This window comes from Cucumis melo, chromosome 1, assembly GCF_025177605.1.
Source record: "Cucumis melo cultivar AY chromosome 1, USDA_Cmelo_AY_1.0, whole genome shotgun sequence".
Classification (NCBI taxonomy): Eukaryota; Viridiplantae; Streptophyta; class Magnoliopsida; order Cucurbitales; family Cucurbitaceae; genus Cucumis; species Cucumis melo.
The window spans coordinates 528,696-553,348 of NC_066857.1; the positions used below are offsets into that span (position 1 = coordinate 528,696).

Here is a 24,653-nt window from a genome sequence, read left to right on the forward strand (position 1 = left end):
AATTTAAACATCTTAAACATCCTATTAAATATTTAATTATTTGAACATTTCGATGCATACTTTTTCCCAACCAAATTGATCATGAATTCATACGTAATGTTTACTTTAAGACGGGTGTATAGAACAAGTTGGATATTATCAATACATGCCAAGTTAATCTTATTAGAGATGTTTATAATGACTCATGCATCAAAAGTTAGTTTGGTGTGTGATCAATAGATTGAATCCCGTGTTGTGAATATATATATATATATATATATATTTATATATATATATGGTCTCATAAGATAATGTTTTTATTGTTTGTTTGCTATATAATTTGTGTGCACCTATGAAAGACCATATAAATATCCTATAGATACTTTGTGATGGAAGAATCTAGAGTGAAATCAATTCATTAATTCTATTTAAAAAAAAAAAAAAGTCAAAATATTTCCCTAAAGGTCAACACGTGTCCAGCGTGTGGGACCCAGACCCCGCAAGACGCGCGTTATTAGTCAAACGAAAACTATTAAAACGTACGTGGCAGAAACCTATTCGTTGAACGAGAAAGCAAATAGTAATTAGAATTTGATTGTTTCATATTCCGTTCCCGATGGCCGATTCCGTTCCCTTTCCATGAAGTCGCCGCCTTTCCCCTATAAATCACCATTTTCATTTCTAAATTCATTCAAAAAATTCTCTCAACTATTATTTTATTCTCCGCCGAAATAACCCAAAAACAGAAAAATAGGAAAAAAATGGCCTCAATCTCTACGCCCTACGTTCCCTCTTTTTTTTCTAATTCACGATTGCCGACGACGCAATTCCGGCATGCCGGGACGTTTGATTCATCTCCCTCGAGTCTGTTTCGGTCTCCGGTTCTCGCGTTAGCATTTTCCGGTCACCGTGTGGCCAGTTCTATTCCGGTAGGCTTGAATATTCGAATTTTCTTGATTTTATAAGACACTGTGAAATTATTTTGGTTAAAGAAATCAATATCAATTATGTGTGTTTGTGTTTTGTTTTTTTCAGTTCAGGAATAATGGATCGTATACGGTTGGAGATTTCATGACGAAGAAAGGGAATTTGCTGGTTCTTAAGCCTTCCACGAGTATCGAGGAAGGTATCTCAATTTATAATTTAAGCTAGTCTAATCGTTCTTTTGTGTCATATATATATGTTGCTTTCAAATTTAACTTTGAGGTTTGATCGGATGAAACAGCCTTGGAAGTTCTGGTGGAGAAGAGTGTATCTGGATTTCCTGTAGTTGATGACGACTGGAAACTGGTAACAATAATAACAACACCATTCATTTGATAAATGTATTTTCTTTTAGGAAATGATTGGAAAATCTTCAAACTCCATAACAGGTTGGCGTTGTCTCAGATTATGATTTGTTAGCATTGGACTCAATTTCAGGTACATCCCCATTACATATAGATATCCTCAAAGTTAATTACTAACATTTTGAAGTTATAATTAATCTTTATTTGAAATGCTGATGATATATGTAGGTGTGGGTGGTGGTGACATTATTAATATATTTCCAGATGTTAACTGTAGCTGGGAAGTAAGTAACAAAAAGATTAAAATATGTTCTTTTTGAGTTTCCATTTTTCTAATTTATTTAACATTCTTGAAGATAAGTTGGATTGATTATTATGTTATTGTGGCAGAGCTTCAAGTTGATACAGAAATTGTTGAGCAAAAAGAATGGAGAAATTGTAGGAGATTTAATGACACCTGCTCCATTGGTTGTTAGTGAAACCATGAACTTCGAAAATGCTGCAAGGTCTGTGTTCTTAATTAATTAACATTGATTCCCATTATTAAATATGAAACTACCAAATTAAATGATAATATGTGACACTAAAAAAAGATCAATAAGCTAACAACGTTGATTAATATACATAATTAGAACCACAAAAACCTAATCTTTTCTTATTCCTTTGTGTAGGCTATTGCTTGAAACAAAGTTCCATCGTTTACCGGTGGTAGATTGTGAAGGGAAGTTAGTAAGTAAATTAAAGCCTATTTAGTTATGATGCTTCTCATTATACTGTGATACGTAGGCAAATGCTTTCTTCACATTATAACTCACGCAAATCTCTTTCTTGTTCAGGTGGGAATCATTACAAGAGAAGATATAGTTAGAGTTGGCTTAGAGATGAAACGTACTCATTCAAAAGAGTTAATATGACCAAGAAGATACATTTTGAAGTTCAAAGAGATCAATCAAACAAAGAATGTTATCGACAAGGCACATACCAATTTTGCCTCTCATCTACTGTGTAGCATCATTCATTTATCACATAGTTTATTGATATATTTTTTCATGTATAATTTATTAATTTTATTTGTAGTACTTTATCGACGAAACTTTTATATAACTAAAGATTGATAAATTGTGATTTGATTAGCTATGGATGCATCATAATATTTTCTATATCCTTCAAATGTTAATGATGTGTCAAAAGAAAAGAGATAATCAACTAGCTGTTACTCAATCGAATTGGTTAAAAACATGAATGTTTATTAACACATACAATGAGAAATTTTTGTGATATGCTTGTATATTTTGTTGGAGAGATGATACTTTACTTAAGCAAGAGAGTTTTCTTTCAAAGTAAAACATTTTTACAATAGTTGCTATGTCATTTTACTTGATCAATTAGTGTAGGGTTACCAAAACAAAGTATGAACCAAAATGAAAAGCTCATTTTAAATGTGAGTTTGGAACAAAAAGTAAAAAAATGAAGTTAGGCCTATCGTCATGTAACATTATAGGGTTTGGATGGGGACCCAACCTCTAGATCAAGTTAGGGCTACCGTGTAACAATGGACTAGACTTGAAGCACACATACTTGAGTTAGCCTACTATACAAGTATTGTTGGATTTAAGACATAAATGAATCACTCTAATATCTTATTTTCTATACCTTTTTAATAAATTTCTAGAAGTTGGTAATCTAAATCGATCGATATCAATAATATGCAACTTTCCAAGATGAGACGTGATTACTCGAACATAATGATACCAATGGGATGTGACTATTTTGATAGAAATGGCTCCATATTAATCCGCTAGATTGATGTGTATATAATAAAAAAGAAACGTGTTATTTATATTCTATAAATTGAGCTGATCATATGTATGATTGAGAATAAAACATTCGTATACATCATATCATGTATTTAAATATTGTTTTAAAACATTAAATTTAAGAACTTTAAAACTTTTACTTGTAGTACACGTTCATTAGTAGCATGTTTGAGATGGTGAATTTATGTTCTCTATGTTTTGAATAGTTGCATGAAAAAGATTTAAGGGCATTAAAAAATTTATACAAAGTCCAAATTAAGAGATATAATTTAATAATTTATAAAAAATAATATTATAAAGTTAATAGTTTTCTTATTTCGTGGAGGCCAAGCACAATCCCACAAGTCTTTCTTTATCATTTCAACCCATTGTCTTATTAAATATCATATTATAAAGCTCAATGCTTAAACCTAACTTTCAAGAAAATAGATTACTCCTTATTTTACTTTTCTTTTTTGTCGTTTTTCATTTTTTCCTCATTATATATATATATATATATATATATATACACATATATACATATATATGTACTTCCCTCCTCTTTTTTCTTCACACATTTCCCTTCTCTTCTCTTCTCCTCTCCAACTTTCATTCTTCGTTTCTTCATTTTGTTTGTTTAGGCAGTAAAAATGAGTAGCAATGACAGTGAGCTTCACATTTTCTTGTTCCCTTACTTGGCTCGAGGCCACATGATCCCCATGGTCGACATGGCCAAATTGTTGTCTTCTCGTGGTATCAAGATCACCATCGTCACCACCCCTATCAATTCTATCTCCATCTCTAACTCAATCAAAATCTCCAAATCCTTCTCTGCTTCCAAAATTCATCTTCTCATCCTCAAATTCCCTTCTGCTGAAGTTGGCTTACCAGATGGGTGTGAAAATCTTGACTTCGTTATTAGTCCTGCCATGATCCCCAAATTCATCTCTGCTTTGAATTTGCTTCAAACCCCATTTGAGGAAGCTGTTATGGAACACCACCCCCATTGTATTATAGCTGATATGTTCTTCCCTTGGGCTAATGATGTTGCTGCTAAACTTGGAATCCCAAGGCTCAATTTCCATGGCTCTTGCTTTTTCTCCTTCTGTGCTTCAGAGTTCGTCAGGATTCACCAACCTTACAACCATGTTTCGTCGGAAACAGAGCCTTTTCTCATTCCCTGTCTACCCAGAGACATTACTTTCACGAAAATGAAACTTCCTGAATTCATGCGGGAGAATGTAAAAAATTATTTAAGTGAATTTATAGAGAAGGCAATAGAGTCAGAGTCAAAGTGTTATGGGGTTGTTATGAATAGTTTCTACGAGTTGGAGGCAGAGTATGCAGATTGCTATAGAAATGTCTTTGGAAGAAAGGCTTGGCATATTGGCCCACTTTCTTTATGCAATAAGGAAACCGAAGAAAAAGCTTGGAGAGGAAATGAATCCAGCATTAACGAACAAGAGTGCTTAAAATGGCTTGATTCGAAGAAATCCAATTCAGTTGTGTATGTGTGTTTCGGAAGTATAGCGAACTTCAATTTTGAACAGTTGAAGGAGATTGCAAGTGGGCTTGAAGCTTGTGGAAAAAATTTCATATGGGTTGTGAGAAAAGTGAAAGGAGAAGAAGAAAAAGGAGAGGATCATGAGGAATGGTTACCAAAAGGGTTCGAACAGAGGGGGGAAGAAAAGGGGATGATTATAAGAGGATGGGCACCGCAGGTTTTGATACTGGAACATCCGGCAGTGGGTGGATTTGTGACACACTGTGGGTGGAATTCCACACTAGAAGGAGTGGCTGCCGGAGTTCCTATGGTGACGTGGCCAGTATCGGGGGAGCAATTTTACAATGAGAAGCTTGTGACGGAGGTGTTGAGAATTGGAGTTGGTGTTGGAGTTCAGAAATGGGTGAGACTTGTAGGGGATTTCGTGAGAAGGGAAGCTGTGGAGAAGGCAATAAATAGAGTTATGGAGGGAGAAGAAGCAGAGGAGATGAGAAAGAGAGCTAAAGAATTTGCACAAATGGCAAGGAAAGCTATTGCAGAAAATGGATCATCCTACTCTGATTTGGATGCTTTAATTAAAGAATTGAAATCCTTGGCATAATGAAAATTGGTATAATCCTGAAGAGTTTGTATTTATAAATCAAATCGTAAGTGTCAATAATAAATATAATTGGATTGATTTTGATAATGTTTGACTAAATATTTTATAAATGTAATGAATCTTCTTACTTTTACTTGTGTTAAGTTGATGAGTAATAAGAGTGGTAACCATAACTCTAACCTTACCATCTTCATAATTTAATGATAACGGTCCATATAATTTAAAAGAAAAATGGGTTGAATACTTGTGGTTTTAAAACTCTTCTATTATTAATCTATGTATTAAGAATGATATTATAAGAAGTATTTAGTATGTCATCATATAATATAAACACATGACACACACGCATGACTTGGGTAAGGCACGTGTGTAGATCTCAAGTGGTAGATTTTTCAACATTATCTTGCATGGTGTGTGACGTAATTGCTTACATCTTTATTTGACATGAAAACTTATTTTAAGGCTAATTTAGACTCTAAAATTGGGAGGTTCTATATATAATAAAAGTAAAACCTCACATTAATAATAATAATATCGATTCAAAATATTTTATAAAGTTATAATAAAGAAACACAATGATGTAAGATAGGAGAGTTTTGAGTTTTGTTTTTGACTTTCGAGAAGAAGCTTCAATATTGTAATCTATAAATATCTCCACTTTCATGTTCCTTAGTATATGTATTTTTAACAACTCTTTCTCTGCAACTCATCTTCTTCGTTTCAGCCACTAAAATGGAGACTCAACTCCACATGTTCTTATTCCCTGTCATGGCTCCTGGCCACATCATTCCCATAGTCGACATGGCCAAATTGCTTTCTTCTCGAGGTGTCAAGATCACCATCGTCACAACCCCTATCAATTCCATTTCCATTTCTAATTCAATCCACAACAATTCCAAATCCATTTCTCCTTCCAAAATTCATCTTCTCATCCTTAAATTCCCTTCTGCTGAAGTTGGCTTACCAGATGGCTGTGAAAATCTCGACTTCGTCACCAACACTGCCATGATCCCCAAATTCATCTCTGCTTTTGATTTGTTCCAAACCCCATTTGAGGAAGCCGTTAGGGAACATCGCCCCCATTGTATTGTAGTCGATATGTTCTTCCCTTGGGCCAACGATGTTGCTGCCAAATTTGGGATCCCCAGACTCAATTTCCATGGCACTGGCTTTTTTTCCACCTGTGCTTCGGAGTTCATAAGGATTCACGAGCCTTACAAACATGTTTCGTCGGAAACCGAGCCTTTTTTCATTCCTTGTCTACCCGGAGAGATTACTTTCACGAAGATGAAACTTCCTGAGTTCATGTGGGAGAATTACAAAAATGATTTAAGCGAATTTATGAAGAGGGCTCACGAAGCAAACTCTAAGTGTTATGGGCTTGTTATGAATAGTTTCTACGAGTTGGAGGCAGAGTATGCAGAATGCTATAGAAATGTTTTGGGAAGAAAGGCGTGGCATATTGGCCCACTTTCTTTATATAACAAGGGCATTGAAGAAAAAGCTCAAAGAGGAAACAAATCCGCCATTGATGAACACGAGTGTTTGAAATGGCTTGACTCCCAAAAACCCAATTCAGTAGTGTATGTGTCCTTTGGAAGTATGGCGAAATTCAACGCTGATCAATTGAAGGAGATTGCAATTGGGCTTGAAGCTTCAGAAAAATTTTTTATATGGGTTGTGAGAAAAGTGAAAGGGGATGAAGAAAAAGGAGAGGATAAGGATTGGCTACCAGAAGGGTATGAAGAAAGGATGGAAGGAAAAGGGATGATTATAAGAGGATGGGCACCGCAAGTTTTGATATTGGATCATCCAGGGGTAGGTGGATTTGTGACACACTGTGGCTGGAATTCCACTTTGGAAGGAGTAGCTGCCGGAGTTCCGATGGTGACGTGGCCCGTGGCAGCAGAGCAATTTTACAACGAGAAACTATTGACAGAGGTGTTGAAAATTGGAGTTGGTGTTGGGGTACAGAAATGGGTGAGAACTGTGGGGGATTTCATCAAAAGTGAAGCTGTGGAGAAGGCAATAAGGAGAGTTATGGAAGGAAAAGAAGCAGAGGAGATGAGAAACAAAGCTAAAGAATTGGCTGAGATGGCGAAGAAAGCTATCACAGAAAATGGATCGTCTTACTCTGATTTGGAAGCTTTGATTAAGGAATTGAAATCCTTTGCATTTTGAAATTCATTCAGTTTTCTAATTGGCTCTAAATGTGTGGTTTTTAAACTCTATAATGTGAGAATAACAACAAATATTATTCATTACTTATTACGTAGGTTGGATTTAGATTTTTTGTATATTTGCGGTTTTGTTGTTTGGTGCTATTAGTTTGAGCAATTTGTTTTTATATTTGCAACCGCCTAATACTATAAAATATAAATTAAACAACAAATCAAAACGTTGTAAAATGTGAGACCTCATTATCTTTACAAGGTATGGGCGAATGTTTACAATGAAGTACTTTGGCATTCTTCGATTACAAAAATCCCCACTTCAGTATTCCTTTTTCCTCCATTAACACCTCTCCTCTGCAACTCATCTTCTTCATTTCTTTTTCTTCACACCTACTGCAATGGGGAATCAGCTCCATAGATGGAAGGAAAAGGAATAATTATAAGAGGATGGGCGCCACAAGTTTTGATATTGGATCATCCTGCGGTGGGTGGATTTATAACACACTGTGGATGGAACTCGACGCTGGAAGGAGTGGTTGCCGGAGTTCCAATGGTGACATGGCCGGTGGCGGCAGAACAGTTTTACAATGAGAAACTGGTGACGGAGGTATTGAAAATTGGAGTTGGTGTTGGAGTACAAAAATGGGTGAGAACCATTGGGGATTTCATTAACAGTGAAGTTGTGGAAAAGAAGATAGGAAGAATTATGGAGGGAGAAGAAGCAGAAGATGAGAAATAGAGCTAAAGAATTTGCAACAATGGCAAGGAAAGTTGTTGTTGAGAATGGATCATCCTACTGCGATTTGGATGCTTTGATTAAGGAGTTGAAATCGTTGGCCTTTTGAATTCATTCCATTTACAAATAGTTATAGGAGGAGGGCTTGTTGGTGACAAAAAATTCAAGAAGAAGCAATAAAAAAGGAAAAAACTTTTGATGCATCGTAAGATATACCTAACCATTGCATTGCTTTATAAAATTTCAAATAAAAAATCAATACCATAACACATGTGACAAATTTTATTATTTAATAGGATCAAGAGACAACCTCTTTTGTTTTTTTCTTCCTATTTCAACTCTTTTTTAATTTTAAAATAACAAATTAAGTGTGAAGATTCCAATCAAAACATTAATTAAAATTATTAGAGATTAGGTATTATTAAGAAGCTCCAAAAGAACAAGATTTAAATAAGTGGACACATTTATATGTATATACACTTTCGTGTTCCTTTTCTTCTCCATCAAAGACTTTCCTCTCTTCAACTCATCTTCTTCATTTCATTTTTCAACACAACCACTAAAATGGGGACTCAGCTCCACATGTTCTTGTTGCCTTTCATGGCTCGCGGCCACATGATTCCCATGGTTGACTTGGCCAAATTGCTTTCTTCTCGCGGTATCAAAATCACCATCGTCACAACCCCTCTCAATTCTATCTCCATCTCTAATTCAATCCAAAATTCCAAATCCCTATCTACTTCTCAAATTCAACTTCTTATCCTTAAATTTCCTTCCGCTGAAGTTGGACTACCAGACGGTTGTGAAAATCTTGACTCCGTCATCACTCCTGATATGTTCCCCAAATTCATCTCTGCTTTTAATTTGTTCCAAAACCCATTTGAGGAGGCTGTTATGAAACAACGCCCCCATTGCATCCTCGCCGATATGTACTTCCCTTGGGCCAACGATGTTGCTGCCAAATTTGGAATCCCCAGGCTCAATTTCCACGCCACTAGTTTTTTCTCTAGCTGTGCTTCGGAGTTCATGAGAATTCATGAGCCTTACAACCATGTCTTATCAGATACAGAGCCCTTTCTCATTCCTCGTCTTCCTGGAGATATTACTTTCACGAAGATGAAGCTTCCTCAATTCGTGCGGGAGAATCTAAAAAATGAAGTGAGCGAATTTATAAAGAGGGCTCACGAATTGGGATTCGCGTGTTATGGGATTATCATGAACAGTTTTTACGAGCTGGAAGCAGAGTATGTAGATTGCTGTAGAAATGTCTTAGGAATAAAGGCTTGGCCTATTGGCCCACTTTCTTTGTGTAATAAGGAAACTGAAGAAAAAGCTCAAAGAGGAAATGAATCCAGCATTGACGAACACGAGTGCTTAAAATGGCTCGACTCCAAAAAACCCAATTCGGTGGTGTATGTGTGTTTTGGAAGTATGGCGAAATTCAACTTTGATCAACTGAAGGAGATTGCAAGTGGGCTTGAAGCGGCTCGGAAAAATTTCATATGGGTTGTGAGGAAAGTGAAGAAGGAAGAAGAAGAAGAGAATCATGATTGGTTACCAGAAGGCTACGAACAGAGGATGGAAGGAAAAGGGTTGATTATAAAAGGTTGGGCGCCACAAGTTTTGATATTAGATCATCCGGCAGTGGGTGGATTTGTGACACACTGTGGGTGGAACTCCACGCTGGAAGGAGTGACTGCTGGAGTTCCGATGGTGACATGGCCGATGGCGGCAGAGCAGTTTTACAACGAGAAGCTGGTGACAGACGTGTTGAAAATTGGAGTTGCAATTGGAGTTCAAAAATGGGTGAGAGTTGTAGGGGATTTCATTGAAAGAGAAGCTTTGGAAAATGCAATTAGAAGAGTTATGGAAGGAGAAGAAGCAAAGGAGATGAGAAACAGAGCTAAAGAATTGGCAAAGATGGCAAAGAAAGCTGTTACCGAAAATGGATCGTCTTACTCTAATTTGCATGATTTGATACAGGAATTGAAATCGTTGGCGTTCTGAAGGCTTCATTCTGGTGGCTGTGCCCGTGGTGCTGTTTGGATTATTACATCTTCTTCACCTGAGTAAACGTGGTTTTAGTTACTTTACTCGATGCCCTCACTGAGTTCAGGTTATTGATTTGAAAAGATTCACTCAAACATAGTTATGTTTATCATAAGTATTATTGGAACATGTTTGAGACTGATGTTGAATAACTTTCAGCTGAAAATCCTTCTTTTTTAACATGATATTCTTTATGACAATGGTAGTTAACGACATGTTTGGTAGGCTATCTCCCATCCAGGAAACCCTACAAGAAGTAGTTTAAAAACGAGTCTAAAATGCCAATGATTTCAACTCCTCAATTAAAGCATCCAGATTCAAATATGAAGATCCGTCTTTCTCAATTGCTCTCTCCGCCTTCTTTGCAAATTCTATTGCTCTGTTTCTCATCTCTTCTCCTTCTTCCTCCATTATTCTCTTAATCGCCTTCTCCACAACTTCACTTTTGATGAAGTCTCCCACGCCAGGTGCCCATTTCTGAACCCCAACTCCAACCCCTATTTTTAGTACCTCCGTCAATAGTTTCTCGTTGTAAAATTGCTCTGCAGCCACCGGCCACGTCACCATTGGTAGCCCTGCAACCACTCCTTCCAGCGTCGAATTCCACCCGCAGTGTGTAACAAATCCACCCACCGCCAGATGATCCAATATCAAAACTTGGGGTGCCCATCCTCTTATGATTAACCCTCTTCCTTCCATCCTTTGTTCGTACCCTTTCGGTAGCCAATTTTGTTCGTCTTCCTCCTCTTCCCCTTTCCCTTTCCTGACTACCCAGATGAATTTTTTCCCAGAAGCTTCCACCCCAATTGCAATCTCCTTTAGTTGAGCAGAGTTGAATTTGGCCAAGCTTCCAAAACATATATACACGACCGAATTGGGTTTTTGCAAATCGAGCCATTTCAAGCACTCATGTTCGTCAATGGTGGATCCTGTTCCTCTCTGCGAGATTTGTTCGGTTTCATTGTTCCATAGTGAAAGCGGGCCAATTGGCCACGCCTTTCTTCCTAATACATTTCTATAACAATCTACATACTCTGCTTCCAGCTCGTAAAAACTGTTCACAACAACTCCATAGCAATATGATTCTGACTCTTTAACTTTGGTGATAAATTTGGAGTATTCATTCTCGACATTCTCCCGAAGAATGATGGGAAGTTGCATTTTGGTTAGCTTAATATCTCCGGGGAGATAAGGAATGAGAAAATGCTCTGTATCGGACGAAACATGTTTATAAGGCTGGTGAAGTCTGACGAACTCGGAGGCACAAAGAGAGAAAGAACCAGTGCCATGAAAAATCAGCCTGGGAATCCCAATTCTATCAGCAACATCGTTGGTCCAAGGGAAGAACATGTCGGCCACAAGGCAATGGGGGCGATTCTGGTGAAGAGCTTCCTCAAGAGAAGGTTGAAGCAAGTTGATAGCTTGGTAGAATATGGGGAGCAAATCCATGGTTGGAAGAGAGTCAACATTTTCACAATCAGGCGGCAAACCAACTTCAGCAGAAGGAAATTTGAGAATGAGAAGATGAATATCCAATGAATTTGAATCATTGTGAAGTGATCTGGAGATGGAGATGGAATTGAGAGGGGTTGTAACGATGGTGATCTTTATGCCACGAGATGCAAAAAGCTTGGCCATGTTCACAATGGGAATCATGTGGCCGTGAGCCATGAATGGAAACATGAAGATATGGAGCTGTCGACCTTCGGTAGCCATGATGGATGAATTAAATAAAAAAAAAATACACAAGAAATGAGTTAGTTAATGGCAGATAAAGAAGAAGAAGAAGAAGAAGATGAAGAAGAGAGCAGGAATTTGGGAGAATTTATAAGAGAATGTGGATGAGATTCTTCGATGTGTTTACTCTTTCCTTTGGTTAAATGAATCAACTTTCTTACACACATCATTTCCTAACCTTTAGTTTTTGTCTCTCATGCTTTAATAATCATTCAACAACTGGTTGGTCGAGACTGTTGTTCAAATTTATTGGGATTGAATGCAGTCAAACCTAAAACTGACTAAATAATAATGAGGAAATGATTATGAATTTATTAGTGACATACCATTTATCCTATGTCAATTTTATTAAAATTTAGTCCACCTAATTTTGGAACTTTTATACTAATCCTAATGTCTTTATATATAATGGGATGGATGCATTAGGAGTGGTGTTATATGTAAAGGGAATATGCTGAATTTTTGGTCAAAATTGGCGTTTATAATATTGTTTTTTAATAAAAGTAAGTCCAACCAAACCAATTATTTTACACAAAGTTTTAGCTTTTAAAATAAATTATGGTATATATAATGGATATTTACACTTTTTAATATGTAAGTTTGAGATGTGAATGGAAAAGGTGGGAGAAAAATGAAATTTTCTAAAATAAAGAAGACATAAAATATATATTTTCTTTTAAACTATACTATTGAAGGGCTGCTGATATACTTTTAAAGTGGTTAGTAATTAGTTTCGAAGTTTGATTAAAATAAAAGCTATGTTGATCATTCCAAGCGTTTGGTTATAAAATTGGAACTTAATTTTCTAAGAATTTGACGGATCCTTTTAAAAGTATTGTAAAGATTGTATTTTGCTTACGATGATTTTGATATAAAGTATTCAACATCAATACTTGTTATAAAACAAATTTCCTTTTACATTTTTTCGTCAGATCGACAAGAACAACATGATCATCAGAAGAATCAGAGACATGCTCATAGACATTTCAAATTCAACCGTTACAAAGATAATTTAGAAAATTAATCATGATTCCAAATAAGAACATCGATACCAACATTTATATATAAGATTCACATACACTAACAACATAATTTTGACATTAGGAACAACATCATGATCAACCATAGCAGGGGTGTGCATGCACATTCAATAATATATTTAAATCAGAGAAAAGAGCAATCGGAACAGGAAAATCAAGATTATCAAATGGAATATTGTCTTTTGGAAACACATGCAAAGGAGCAGAGGATGAGACATGCACAACAACACGTTCTTGTGAGAAAGTTTGGAATGATCAATAACAACTACAGTGCGTTTGGATTGAGCTTTGTCAAGTCCAAATTTTCTCACCATCTTTTTAACATACTTCTCTCAAGAAGGAAATATACGAACATCCATTTGCTTAACCTGGAAAACAAAGAAATATGTGAGCTCACTTACCATGCTCATCTCAATTATTAAGCTTTCAGTTGATCAACAAAGTTGTCTACCATGCATTGAGTCAATCCACCAAAGATAATGTCATTAACATAAATCTAAGCAAGAATAAACTTCTCACTATTTCGTCAATGAACTGGAAGAATGATTGATCTTTTGTATTCTAACAAAGGAACTTAGTTTCAACGACTCGTTTTCATCAATATTAGATTCGATAAATTCAGTGTCATGATACTCTATGTCAAAAGCTTTTGTTGAAGCAACAAAAATCTTTTACTAAATCTTTGTCAGTAGATCTGTCTTTCACTACTTTTTCTCGGTGCACACCCAAACATTTGATCCTCATCATCATTACCATCTTTTCACATGAGGAGACAAAAGACTACACTCCTATTTCACCAAAAATTACACAATCTAATTGAAGAAACGTAGTGCTGATATAAATGCCCCAGATATGGAATATAGACAAAGTACCTTTGCAGAATCCAACAAAGATTCAACCACAATGGATATCCATAGTAATTCTCTCTCTTTTTTTCTATAATCTCTACTCTTTTCCTCATAAACCAATTTGAATTTTAACCATAGTGTCTGAGTCAAAAAGTTGTAAATATATTCCAAATCTATTTCTAGAATTTAAGCACATCAATCAAGAATGTCAACAAATTAGGTGCAATCAAAGACAGACTTATCATTATCTTTATGGACTTCTTTTCTTAGGCTTTTATTAGATATAATTATTGAGTATGAAACTCTTCCAATGGTCTTTTTATTTAGGTTAGTAGAATTCAGACATTAAGTTTGGAAAAATGTGTTTAGTCATTCAAGAATTTTAATTTTAAAAAATTGTTTAAAAAATCGGTGGAATTAAATATTACATTAGATCTTTAACCATTATTAGGACATCCTCTCATGTTCAAAACCATTTGAAATTTAAAAATTCATAGATTATTGTGTATTATAAAAAATAAAAAATAAAAACTAAATACATTGATCATACACATTTGTAATAAATAATAAAACCTCAAAAAGCTAAACCAAATATTTAGTAGATGACTTTGAGTTGGAACATGAACTCACACACACCCATCCAAGAGAAGTCCCACATGAACTAATTTAGTTGGAAAAGTGAATCTAAAATGCCAACGATTTCAACTCCTCAATTAAAGAATCCAAATTTGAATATGAAGATCCTTCTTCTCCAACTGCCCACTTTGCCTTCTTTGCAAATTCTGTTGCTCTCTTTCTCATCTCTTCTCCTTCTTTCTCCATTATTCTTCTAATTGCCTTCTCCACAGCTTCACTTTCTATGAAATCTCCCACGCCAGGAGCCCATTTCTGAATCCCAACTCCAACTCCTGTTTTTAGTACCTCCGTCACCAGTTTCTCATTGTAAAACTGCTCCGCCCCCACAGGCCATGTCACCATTGGAACTCCCGCAGCCACTCCTTCCAAGGTTGAATTCCATCCACAGTGTGTCACAAACCCACCTACTGATGGGTGGTCCAATATCAAAACTTGCGGTGCCCATCCTCTTATGATCAGCCCTGTTCCTTCCATCCTCTCTTCGTACCCTTCGGGTAGCCAATTTTGCTCCTCTTCCTCTTCTTTCCCTTTCCTGACAACCCAGATGAAATTTTTCCCAGATGCCTCCAGTCCATTTGCAATCTCCTTCAACTGAGCAGAGTTGAATTTGGCCAAACTTCCAAAACAGATATACACAACCGAGTCGGGTTTCTGGGAATCGAGCCATTTCAAGCACTCATGCTCGTCAATGGCTGATTCTCTTCCTCTTTGCGTGATTTCTTGAGTTTTTTTGTTTGTTAATGAAAGTGGGCCAATTGGCCACGCTTTTCTTCCCAAGACATCTTTGTAACAATCTACATACTCTGCTTCCAGCTCGTAGAAACTGTTGACAACAACACCATAGCAACACGATTCCGATTCTTTAACTTTGGTGATAAATTTGCTGAATTCATTCTCGGTATTCTCCCGAACGAAGATGGGGAGTTTCATTTTGGTTAGCTTAATATCTCCGGGGAGATAAGGAATGGGAAAAGGTTCTGTATCGGACGAAACATGCTTGTAAGGCTCGTGAAGTCTCATGAACTCGGAAGCACAAAGAGAGAAACAACTCGTGCCATGGAAAATCAGCCTGGGAATCCCAATTCTGTCAGCAACATCGTTGGTCCAAGGGAAGAACATGTCGGAGATGAGGCAATCGGGGCGATTGTTCTGGAGAGCTTCCTCAAAAGGTGGTTGAAGCAAGGAGACAGCTCGGAAGAAATTGGGGAGAAAATCCATGGATGGAATGGAGTCGGCATTTTCACAACCTTCTGGTAAACCAGCTTCAGCAGAAGGGAACTTGAGGATGAGAAGTTGGATGAGAGAATCGGCGGAATAATTGTGAAGTGATTTGGAGAAGGAGATGGAATTGAGAGGGGTTGTGACGATGGTGATCTTGATGCCACGAGATGCAAATAACTTGGCCATGTCCACCATGGGAATCATATGACCATGAGCCATGAATGGAAACATGAAGATGTGAAGCTGTCGGTCTTCGCTGCCCATAGTGGATAATGAACTATATTATTATTGCAAGAGATGTATGAAGTTGCAGATGGAAGATTGAATTAATTTCGTTGGAGAAGATGAAGACGATGAAGAGGAGAGTGAGGGATTTGGGAGAATTTATAAGAGAAGAAGCCAAATATGAATGGAATTCTTCCATGTCTTAGTTTAAATAAAACCCAATAAAAAATGTAGAAAGGTTGTCTTGATTTGGTTAATTAGAAAAACGAATAGCTTTAGTTGCTGTCTCTCATACTCATACCCATTCATTTCCTCTTTCCCATATGTTTTGATAATAATTCCATCATTTGGGACACCAATTTGAAATTTATTGACTTTGGTCGCAATCCAACCAAAATTATTTTAAATGGTAAAATATTTATAAATATTCAAAATGAGTACTTTTTATATATAAAGCTCAATCCTTAAACATATATACATCATTCCATTCCAAAAGGGATTAATTTCTTTTTAAGAGATTAAATTCTCCCAATATTCAATTAAATTGGTGATTTAGACAAGGTAGATATTATCACTTGATTCTAAGATGACGGTCGATTCAAAACCTTATTTCAAAAATCTAGAAGAAGCTAGAATGAGATAGCATAAAAAGGTGGGGTTTTTCTTTTCTTTCTTTCCTGTCAAGTATCGAAGAATATAAAATGGAAGTTTGAAGAGAAAGTCAGGATGGAAATATCTAAAAAAAGGTTGAAAAGTGAATGAAAAGGAAGGAGGCATGAATTTGATGGAGTTTGTAGTTTGTATGAATCAAAGGTTGGAGGAATGAATAAAAATGGGGACTCTGGTGAGAATAGTGTCAGCACTTGCGTCACTCACAAATTAGGGTCGAGTGGGTATATAGCATTTGACCCAAAATATATTAAGGATGTAGCAAAAATTATAAAAAATTGCAAATATGGCAATTTTTAATGAAAAAGACGAAATTACCCCTACATATGATTTCTTCCACTTTCTTCGTGTTTCAAGCACATTCTTCGTGGGAAAGTGCAGACGATTCTTCGCGACTGTAGCCGTTTCATCCTCTTCCTATTTTCTTCCACTTTCTTCCTCCCATTTGGTTTTTCGGTGCCGGTACTTTCCTCCTCTTTCTATTTTCTTCCACTTTCTTCCTACTTCCATTTGGTTTTCCGGTGCCGGTGCCGTTCTGGCCTACTACTTTCTTCTATTTTATTTTCCTTCCGCCACGCTGCAGGTACTATTTTCTTCTATTTTGTTTTTATTCCACCGCACTACATTCTACGCTGTGTTTTTCAGTTTGTGTCTATCAATGATGTGTTTCTATCACTGATTTAGGGTTTAACTTGTTTATGTTGAAATGTTTAACATGCAGATCTGTTTTAGGTTTGTGTGTTAGTGTATAGGGTTAGGGTCTATCGGTGATATATTTGTATCACTGATAGTCTTGAGGGATATTTAGTTTGTTTGCATTGGGATGTTAGTAGATAACCATTTAACGGGCATTGTTGTTGCCTAGGGTCTATCGTTGATATGTTTCAATCCCTGATAGTCTTCGAAGATGTTTAGCCTGTTTGACTTGGGAAATTAGTAAAAGCTCTAGTCTAATTTAGATTTTGTGTGTTATGTTGCTTAGGGTCTGTCAGTGATAAGTTTCTATCACTGATTAATGAATTTGGAGGATGTTTAACTGGTTTATGATGGAATGTATAACATGCTGATCTGTTTTAGGTTTGTGTGTTAGTGTATAGGGTTAGGGTCTATCAGTGATAATTTAGTTTAATGTATATTTTTAGTTTAGTGTATAGGTTTGTGTGTTAGTGTATATTTTTATGTGATGTTGTTTATGTTCTATCAGTGATATGTTTCTATCAGCTTGAAGGATGTTTTACTTTGTTTATGTTGGATTGTTATTATATGTTTGTATCACTGATATGTTTGGGGGATGTTTAGTTCATTGGGTTGATGTGTTTGTTGTAATTTTAATAGATGGATAAGAAAAAAGATATTATGGAAAGCGAACCAAATGAAAAATGTGCAAAAAGAGTCTCAACACACGAACCTTCATCAAGCAAAAAGAAGATAAAAAAAGAGAAGGTATTCCATTATATATATATATATTGTTTTGTTTCTAAGTTAGTATGTTGCATATTTGTAACAATTATTTTGCTCTAAACAAGGAAAACAATTAATTATTCCCAAAGAAATGTGGAAGTCAACCTTAAGAATCACTGTGTACTGTAATCTACAAACTTCTGACCATATTATCGAAAGTTTATCACCTAGTTGTCTAGACTTGTTTAAAGAAGGACCATTTGGGCACTTGTTAAATTTAAAAATGACAAAAATACCTTTACAACTATTAGCACACTTGATTAGAAGACAATGTGTCTCAACGGACAACAATGTTCTTCTTTTCAACATCGAAGGTAACATTGTGGAGTTTGGACTGCGAGATTTTTGTTTGATTACAGGATTAAATTGTGGTGAATATCCTATAGAAGATGTTTTAGATGCAACGGAAGAAAATGAGTCTATGGTTAAACAATTGTTTTTTAGAAATAACACTTCCATTAGTAGACAAGAATTGAAGACTGCTTTTAACTATCACTGTAAATCCTGCACCGATGAAGAAGAGCTAGTAAAATTAGCCAACCTTTACTTCTTGTACAATGTTTTAATTCCTAAACAAAATCACAATATGTTGGATTTAAAACATGTAAAGATGTTGGATGATAAAGAGAAGTTTAGGAATTATCCTTGGGGAAGGTTGTGCTTCAGTCTTACAAAGCAATTCATTCAAAATGCGGTGAAATCCAAAAGAAAGTCTAAGAACTTAGAAACAGAATCTAAAGCGTGTGCCTTTCTACAAGGCTTCCCTATGGTTCTAGCTTACTGGGCATACGAAATACTTCCTCAACTTGCTAGTGGGTATGTGACAAGAATAGGGAAAGGGTGTCCAAGAATATTAAATTGGGAATCCAGTGAACAACTCGATTGGCAAGATCTTGAAGATAACATCTTTCTGGAAAAAAATGTAAGTTTCATTTGTTTTCGTTTATAGTATTTTCTAAATTTGTTGTTACTAAGTGATAGATCCATATCAGTGATAGATCCTTATCAATGATAGATCCTTATCAGTGATAGATCCATATCAGTGATAGATCCTTATCAGTTATAGATCCATATCAGTGATAGTTTCTTTCTTGTTTAACACTGATTATATATTTTGTTTTTTAGCTATCTGTGGTCCCCATTGTTGCATCAGAAGAAGAAATGAAATCTGAGTACTTCAGATATTTTTTGGAATTAGAAAATGATAAATTGGATGAAGAAGCATGTGCTATGAAGGAAAGCAATATGGCAGAAAGAATATCTTCTTTACATGAAGATATTCAAGATTTAAAAAAACAGCACAAAGAAGATTTAGAGTGCTTGAAGAAGGGACAAGAGGAGATTGTTCGTTTGTTACTTTCACTGACAGAAGTGGTAAATCAAAGACTTTCGCACAAATGTGAAAGTGAAAAACAATCTCAAGAGCCCTTGGAAAAGAATCCTCCTCCACCAATAAGTTTAGAAATGATTGATGCTGATGTTGATAAAGAGAAAGAGGTAAAATTACTAATAGTTCTTTTACTTTTATTTTTTCCAAGACTATTATGTTTGTGTGTGAAAAGTCTATCAATGGTAGAAATGTATCAATGATAGACTATTCTTTCTATGATTTAAGTCTATTAGTGATAGACTATTCTGAAATTTCAATTCTGATTCAAAAGTCTATCAATGATAGGATATTGACAATTTCTATAATTCTTTTCATTGCAATACTAATATTAATATCTGCAAAAGATTGAAGATAATGAGGAAACCGAGGAAGATGATAATCATCGTGAAAATAAGTCAAAAATGGTGCATGACACATCAAACAAAGTGAAGGTATTATAATAATCACATTTTGTTGTTTTATGATAGACTTAATGTATATATGTAGATAAACTCTAATTCAATATTATATATTTTCAGGTTGTTCAAGAAAAGGCAAAAGTGAAAATTATGGAAATAGCGACGAATATTGAAAAAGCTAGGCCGAAGAGACAACCTAAACCATCAAAGAAAGTGTTGGAGAATGTGAAAGAACAAAAGAATGTAAGAGGCAAGAAGAATGATTCTCCAAAACCAACAAGATATTCTCCTAGAATAAGGGATCTAGCACCTAGTTTTGATTTGCAAATCTCTCAATTATAAGTAGATGGATATTGTAGTGCAGTAGTTTTGTTGATATTTGTGGTAGACTTCACATTGCAAATCTCTTAATATTTAGTAGATAGATATTGTAGTGCAATAGTTGTTTTGTGGATGTTTGTGACAGAGTTCACATTGGACCTTCATATGCTGTTAGTTGATTTTACCATATTAATCAAGAAAAAGTTTTTTGTCTGTCTTTGTTTGCATTGAGATTAGTATTTATTGAACCATTCCTTTCATCAACTAAATCCCTTCTAGTTCCTTCAGTTGTACATTGGTTCCTATCATTGGTGATGACTACACAATAAAGTCTATCCTTGATAGAAACTATCTATGATAGACTTTATAGTGGATTACTTCATATTATTACTTTACAAAATCTATTGTTGATAGAAACTATGTGTGATAGACTTTACAATAAAGTCACTTTTACTTTTATAGTCTTGAGAAAAAGGTAGATTATTATTGAACGGTTTGAATCAAACAAATAGAAAGTATTTACTACACACACAAAATAAATGCTCTATATGCTAAAGCTAAAAGTTTATTATAGAAAACATAATATCACGTCACTGTAAAAATGGTGGAAATTTGCAATTTCTACGATTGTGACCAGCACGATGACAATGGCTGCATCTTGAGTGAATTTTCTTCTCGCCAATTGATAATATTCTTTGTTTTCGCGGTCGTCCTGCTCGACGCTTGAAAGTTGGAGGTAGTATGTTATTCTCAATCCCAATAGATTTCCAATTGGCATGGTTCCCAACCGGACGAACTGATCCAGTATAAGTTGAAATCAAAGTACTTGACAAAAAATACTTGGAAACAAAAGAGTAAGTATTCATATTACGCCCACGAAGAACAGCAAGAGCGTGGGCACATGGAATTTCATCAAGATCCCAAACGCGACAGGTACATGATTTGCAATCTAACCGTACAATAAATTGTTTTCTTCCATCAATCACTTGAAATTCAACATCATTAATAGCATTAACCTGAAGAAAAAAAACTTAGTCAACATATATGGTTTATCCCTGATAGAATCTATCGCTGATATAAACAATCACTGATAAGAATCTATCAGCGATAGAGACTATCATTGATAGGTCTTGTTACATTACCCTTTAACTAAATAAATAAACATTGAAACACAAAAACTTACTGTGAAGCTTCTTGAGTTTTGATGTTGAATTCGTAATTCTCCCTCAGCCCAACTAGTTAAAACAGTTCTCATACAACATGCAACTTTTCTTCGATCATAAAACCAATTTTGAAGTATTTGTCTGATAGAATCGAGTAATGCTGCAACGGGCAAATCTCTAGATTCTTTTAGAACTGCATTTAAGCTTTCTGAAATGTTTGTAGTCATCATTTGATATCTTTTCCTTGTACAATATGCTCGAGCCCACTTTTCAAAACTAACCTTACTAAGATAGTCTCGTATACTAGGATACATAGACTCCATCCATCTCATGTTAGTCTCAAAATCAACAACTGTATATGCTTTTCCACATCTAAAGAAGAGCTTATCAATTATAGGGTCCTTATATATCAACTTCAAACTTTTTAGAAGGTGTTGCAAACAAACGCAATATTCAGCATTTGGAAAAACATTATGAACACTTTTTGGGATACTTAAATGTCGATCAGATATTACAACTAAATCTTCCCGATCCCCTAAACTATTCTTTATATTCTCAAAAAACCATCTCCATGATGCATCATTTTCAGAATCTACAATACTAAAGGCCAATGGGAAAATTTGATTATTACCATCAATTGTTGAGGCTGTCAAAAGAGTTCCACCATATTTAGATTTCAAAAATGTACCGTCAACTGATATATTGGGCCTACAATATTTCCATCCTTCAATGCATGCTCCAATAGCCATAAAACAGTACTTAAAATGTCCCTCTGTATCAGTTTCATAAGCAGTGAATGAACCTGAAATAAAAAATATTATTAAAATGTCCCTCTGTATCAGTTTTACTATAGGTCTGTCACTGATATGGTTTATCACTGATAGACCCTATAGTAAACCACCATAAAACCAGTCGTCTGATGATATGCTCATTTACTATAAGGCCTATCACTGATAGAACTTGTCAGTGATAGACCATATCATTAAAAGCTTGATTGATGATATATAAATTGTAAGAATAAAAACATACCTGGGTTAATTTCTTTTAGTTTCATGAAAAAGTTTGGAATCAAGGCATAAGATTCTTTTGCTTCACCATTCAAAGAATTCATAACAAGTTCCTTTGCCCTCCACGCTTTATAGTAGCTAACATTTACACCAAGTTTAGTACGCATGTGAATCATAATATCATTTGGAGTTGAACGATCAAAAGAACTAAAGTCTTTTCCAATACAATCACTAATCAGTGATGCAGATGCTTGTTTATGAGTAGTTTGAATAACATTTATGGAGCAATTGTGATTAGCAATATACTTCCTTAGCCGCCATAATTCCCCACCCTTGTAACGAGATGCACGAACATACCATGGACAATTATCTTGGGAGCACTTAAACTCAATAGATTTAGAATTTGATCTCACAGTCTTGAACTCAAAGTTGTTCTTTATAGCAATGTAGTAAAATGACTTTGATAGTAATTCCTTGCTAGCAAACATATCCTTTTCTTTCAAATCAAATGTAGAAGACAAGCTACTAACATGAATATCCGTAAGAATTTGAAAATCGTCATCAATGGAAGAAGAAGGCAGCAAAGAACACAAATTATCCATCCCACTGTCAACAACACTAGACCATTCTAAATCCATATCAGGGACATGAGCAATAGCATGGGCAACTAATGGATGTCTTGTAATTTGCCCTTTAACTAAACTTAGAAACCAAGTAACATCTTTATCCTCTTGAATTTGAACCACAGTTTGAATATTAGTGATACCATAATCCAATAAAATTGACAGTTGTATTGAAGAAGGAGATGCATCAAATAGAACTTCTCTTAATATCAAACTCACAAAATTTTCAAAAGACATCATCTCATCAACCAATACACCTGTAGTCTTGTAATTCAAGTAACTATTTGTATCATCCCACTGTCCACTGTGAAACACTACTATGGGAAGTTTAATCATAATTCCAAATTACTGCAGAATGTGCAAAAAATAGTGTATTAGTGCTAGAAGACAAAGTGTCTATCAGTGATAGACTTGTATCATAGCGTATTAGTGATAGACTTCTATCAGTGATACACTAGGATACAAGTCTATCACTATCATTAATAAATGAAAATGATAGACATGTAATTCTGCAAGAAGATGAATTTATATCCAAGATTACAAACAGAAAAGCTAAAATACTAAAAAGAAAGAATCTAAAGATTTAACGAAACTAAAATGAAAGACTACATACCAGATGATTTAACGAAACTAAAATGAAAGACTACATACCAGATGGTTGGAGGCGGAAGAAGTTGTGGTTGGAGACTGAAGATGACGACTGGTTGGAGACCGAAGATGACGACTGGTTGGAGGCGGAAGAAGGCGTCGTTGGAGGCGAACGAAGGCGTCGTTGGAGGCGGAACAAGGCGTCGTGCGGAAGAAGGCGTCGTGCGGAAGAAGGCGTTCTTGAGAATGGTAAGGCGGAAGAAGTGAGAAAATCGTGGAGAATATATTGGAGAGGGAGAAAATCACGCAGACGAATGGAGGAGGAGAAATTCGCGCCAGGATTGTTTTTAAAACAAGGGTAAAATTGGAATATATTTTAAAAAAATCATCAATTTGCTATATTTGCAAATTGTTTCATAAATTGCCATATCCTTAATATTTTATACCAAATCTGTTATACATTACAAAAACTCCACAAATTATTATTGAAAAATCCTTTTGACTTTACTATTAGTGACGAACGCGCTTTCGACTTCCTTCCACATAATCCCTACAAATCCTCTCCTTCCACCTCTCATTCTTCCAAATCTAAATTTTGGAATCCACAAAGTTTCTGGTTAATTCTCAATTTTCATTTCTCTTCTCTATTTTACCTTCTTTTTGAATTAATCCTAAGTTCAGTTAATTAATAGAGATTAATATTAATAAAATGGAAATTTATTAAAAAGAAGAAGAAAAAAATTGCCGCCGGAAGTGTAAGCCCCGCGATGGGTATTAACTTCGGGTCAATGGGCTCCCAGGCGCTCCCACATGTGTCTCAGCCCACATCGCAGTTGTTCAGTGCGATGGGCCTATTGGTCTTTACCTTTCCTAGGCCCAATTGTCCATATCAGATTAATTGTAGTCTAACAAAATTGGCCAATAAATTTCACATATTCATAATTTTCATTACGATTGATCAGAAATATTTGATTGAGGTGAATGAGCAATTAATGTCTAACAAGAATGGAGCATAATGATTGGGCAAATTCAGGTCTTAAAAAAAGTACTTTGGGGTTTGAGGGAGGGAAAAAGTATTTAACTAACCAAACTCAAGGAAATTAAAAAGGAAAAATGCAATGCTTAAATGGACCCCAAATTAAACAGCCACCTTTCACAAATTTTCCTGCTAATCACTAATTTAATTTTGCCTTTTCCC

The 24,653-nt window shown here is 35.4% G+C and overlaps 7 protein-coding genes across 8 annotated transcripts; 4 read left to right on the forward strand and 3 right to left on the reverse strand.

Moving 5' to 3' along the window:
* The first annotated feature begins 591 nt into the window (after positions 1-591).
* On the forward strand, positions 592-2,401 carry LOC103495670 (CBS domain-containing protein CBSX2, chloroplastic). The gene is made up of 8 exons (XM_008457297.2): positions 592-908; positions 1,015-1,105; positions 1,205-1,269; positions 1,353-1,401; positions 1,497-1,552; positions 1,659-1,774; positions 1,940-1,997; positions 2,105-2,401. Exons 1-8 carry the CDS (start codon positions 741-743, stop codon positions 2,180-2,182), a joined length of 681 nt encoding a protein of 226 aa, XP_008455519.2. The 5' UTR covers positions 592-740; the 3' UTR covers positions 2,183-2,401.
* A 1,120-nt stretch (positions 2,402-3,521) lies between these two features.
* LOC107991336 (scopoletin glucosyltransferase-like) lies at positions 3,522-5,312 on the forward strand. The gene has a single exon (XM_017046186.2). It carries the CDS (start codon positions 3,715-3,717, stop codon positions 5,167-5,169), a length of 1,455 nt encoding a protein of 484 aa, XP_016901675.1. The 5' UTR covers positions 3,522-3,714; the 3' UTR covers positions 5,170-5,312.
* A 480-nt stretch (positions 5,313-5,792) lies between these two features.
* Positions 5,793-7,561, forward strand: LOC103495250 (scopoletin glucosyltransferase-like). Its single transcript, XM_017046187.2, has one exon. The coding sequence runs from the start codon at positions 5,902-5,904 to the stop codon at positions 7,348-7,350; it is 1,449 nt and encodes a 482-aa protein (XP_016901676.1). The 5' UTR covers positions 5,793-5,901; the 3' UTR covers positions 7,351-7,561.
* A 1,082-nt stretch (positions 7,562-8,643) lies between these two features.
* Positions 8,644-10,310, forward strand: LOC103495253 (scopoletin glucosyltransferase-like). Its single transcript, XM_008456747.3, has one exon. The coding sequence runs from the start codon at positions 8,644-8,646 to the stop codon at positions 10,084-10,086; it is 1,443 nt and encodes a 480-aa protein (XP_008454969.2). The 3' UTR covers positions 10,087-10,310.
* On the reverse strand, positions 10,273-11,844 carry LOC103495252 (scopoletin glucosyltransferase-like). Its single transcript, XM_008456746.2, has one exon. The coding sequence runs from the start codon at positions 11,842-11,844 to the stop codon at positions 10,402-10,404; it is 1,443 nt and encodes a 480-aa protein (XP_008454968.1). The 3' UTR covers positions 10,273-10,401.
* Positions 11,845-14,228: 2,384 nt separating this feature from the next.
* On the reverse strand, positions 14,229-16,019 carry LOC103495254 (scopoletin glucosyltransferase-like). Its single transcript, XM_008456748.3, has one exon. It carries the CDS (start codon positions 15,872-15,874, stop codon positions 14,438-14,440), a length of 1,437 nt encoding a protein of 478 aa, XP_008454970.1. The 5' UTR covers positions 15,875-16,019; the 3' UTR covers positions 14,229-14,437.
* Positions 16,020-20,554: 4,535 nt separating this feature from the next.
* Positions 20,555-23,806, reverse strand: LOC127148895 (uncharacterized). Of its 2 annotated transcripts, XM_051083315.1 has the most exons (4): positions 23,519-23,806; positions 22,267-23,215; positions 21,258-22,039; positions 20,555-21,090 (listed from the first exon to the last, which is right to left on the reverse strand). In XM_051083315.1, the coding sequence occupies exons 2-4, from the start codon at positions 23,201-23,203 to the stop codon at positions 20,665-20,667; spliced, it is 2,145 nt and encodes a 714-aa protein (XP_050939272.1). In that variant the 5' UTR covers positions 23,204-23,215; positions 23,519-23,806; the 3' UTR covers positions 20,555-20,664. The 2 variants fall into 2 exon arrangements, with proteins under 2 accessions (XP_050939272.1, XP_050939273.1); XM_051083316.1 differs by lacking the exon at positions 23,519-23,806 and having other exon boundaries at positions 22,267-23,365.
* Between the last annotated feature and the right edge of the window lie 847 nt (positions 23,807-24,653).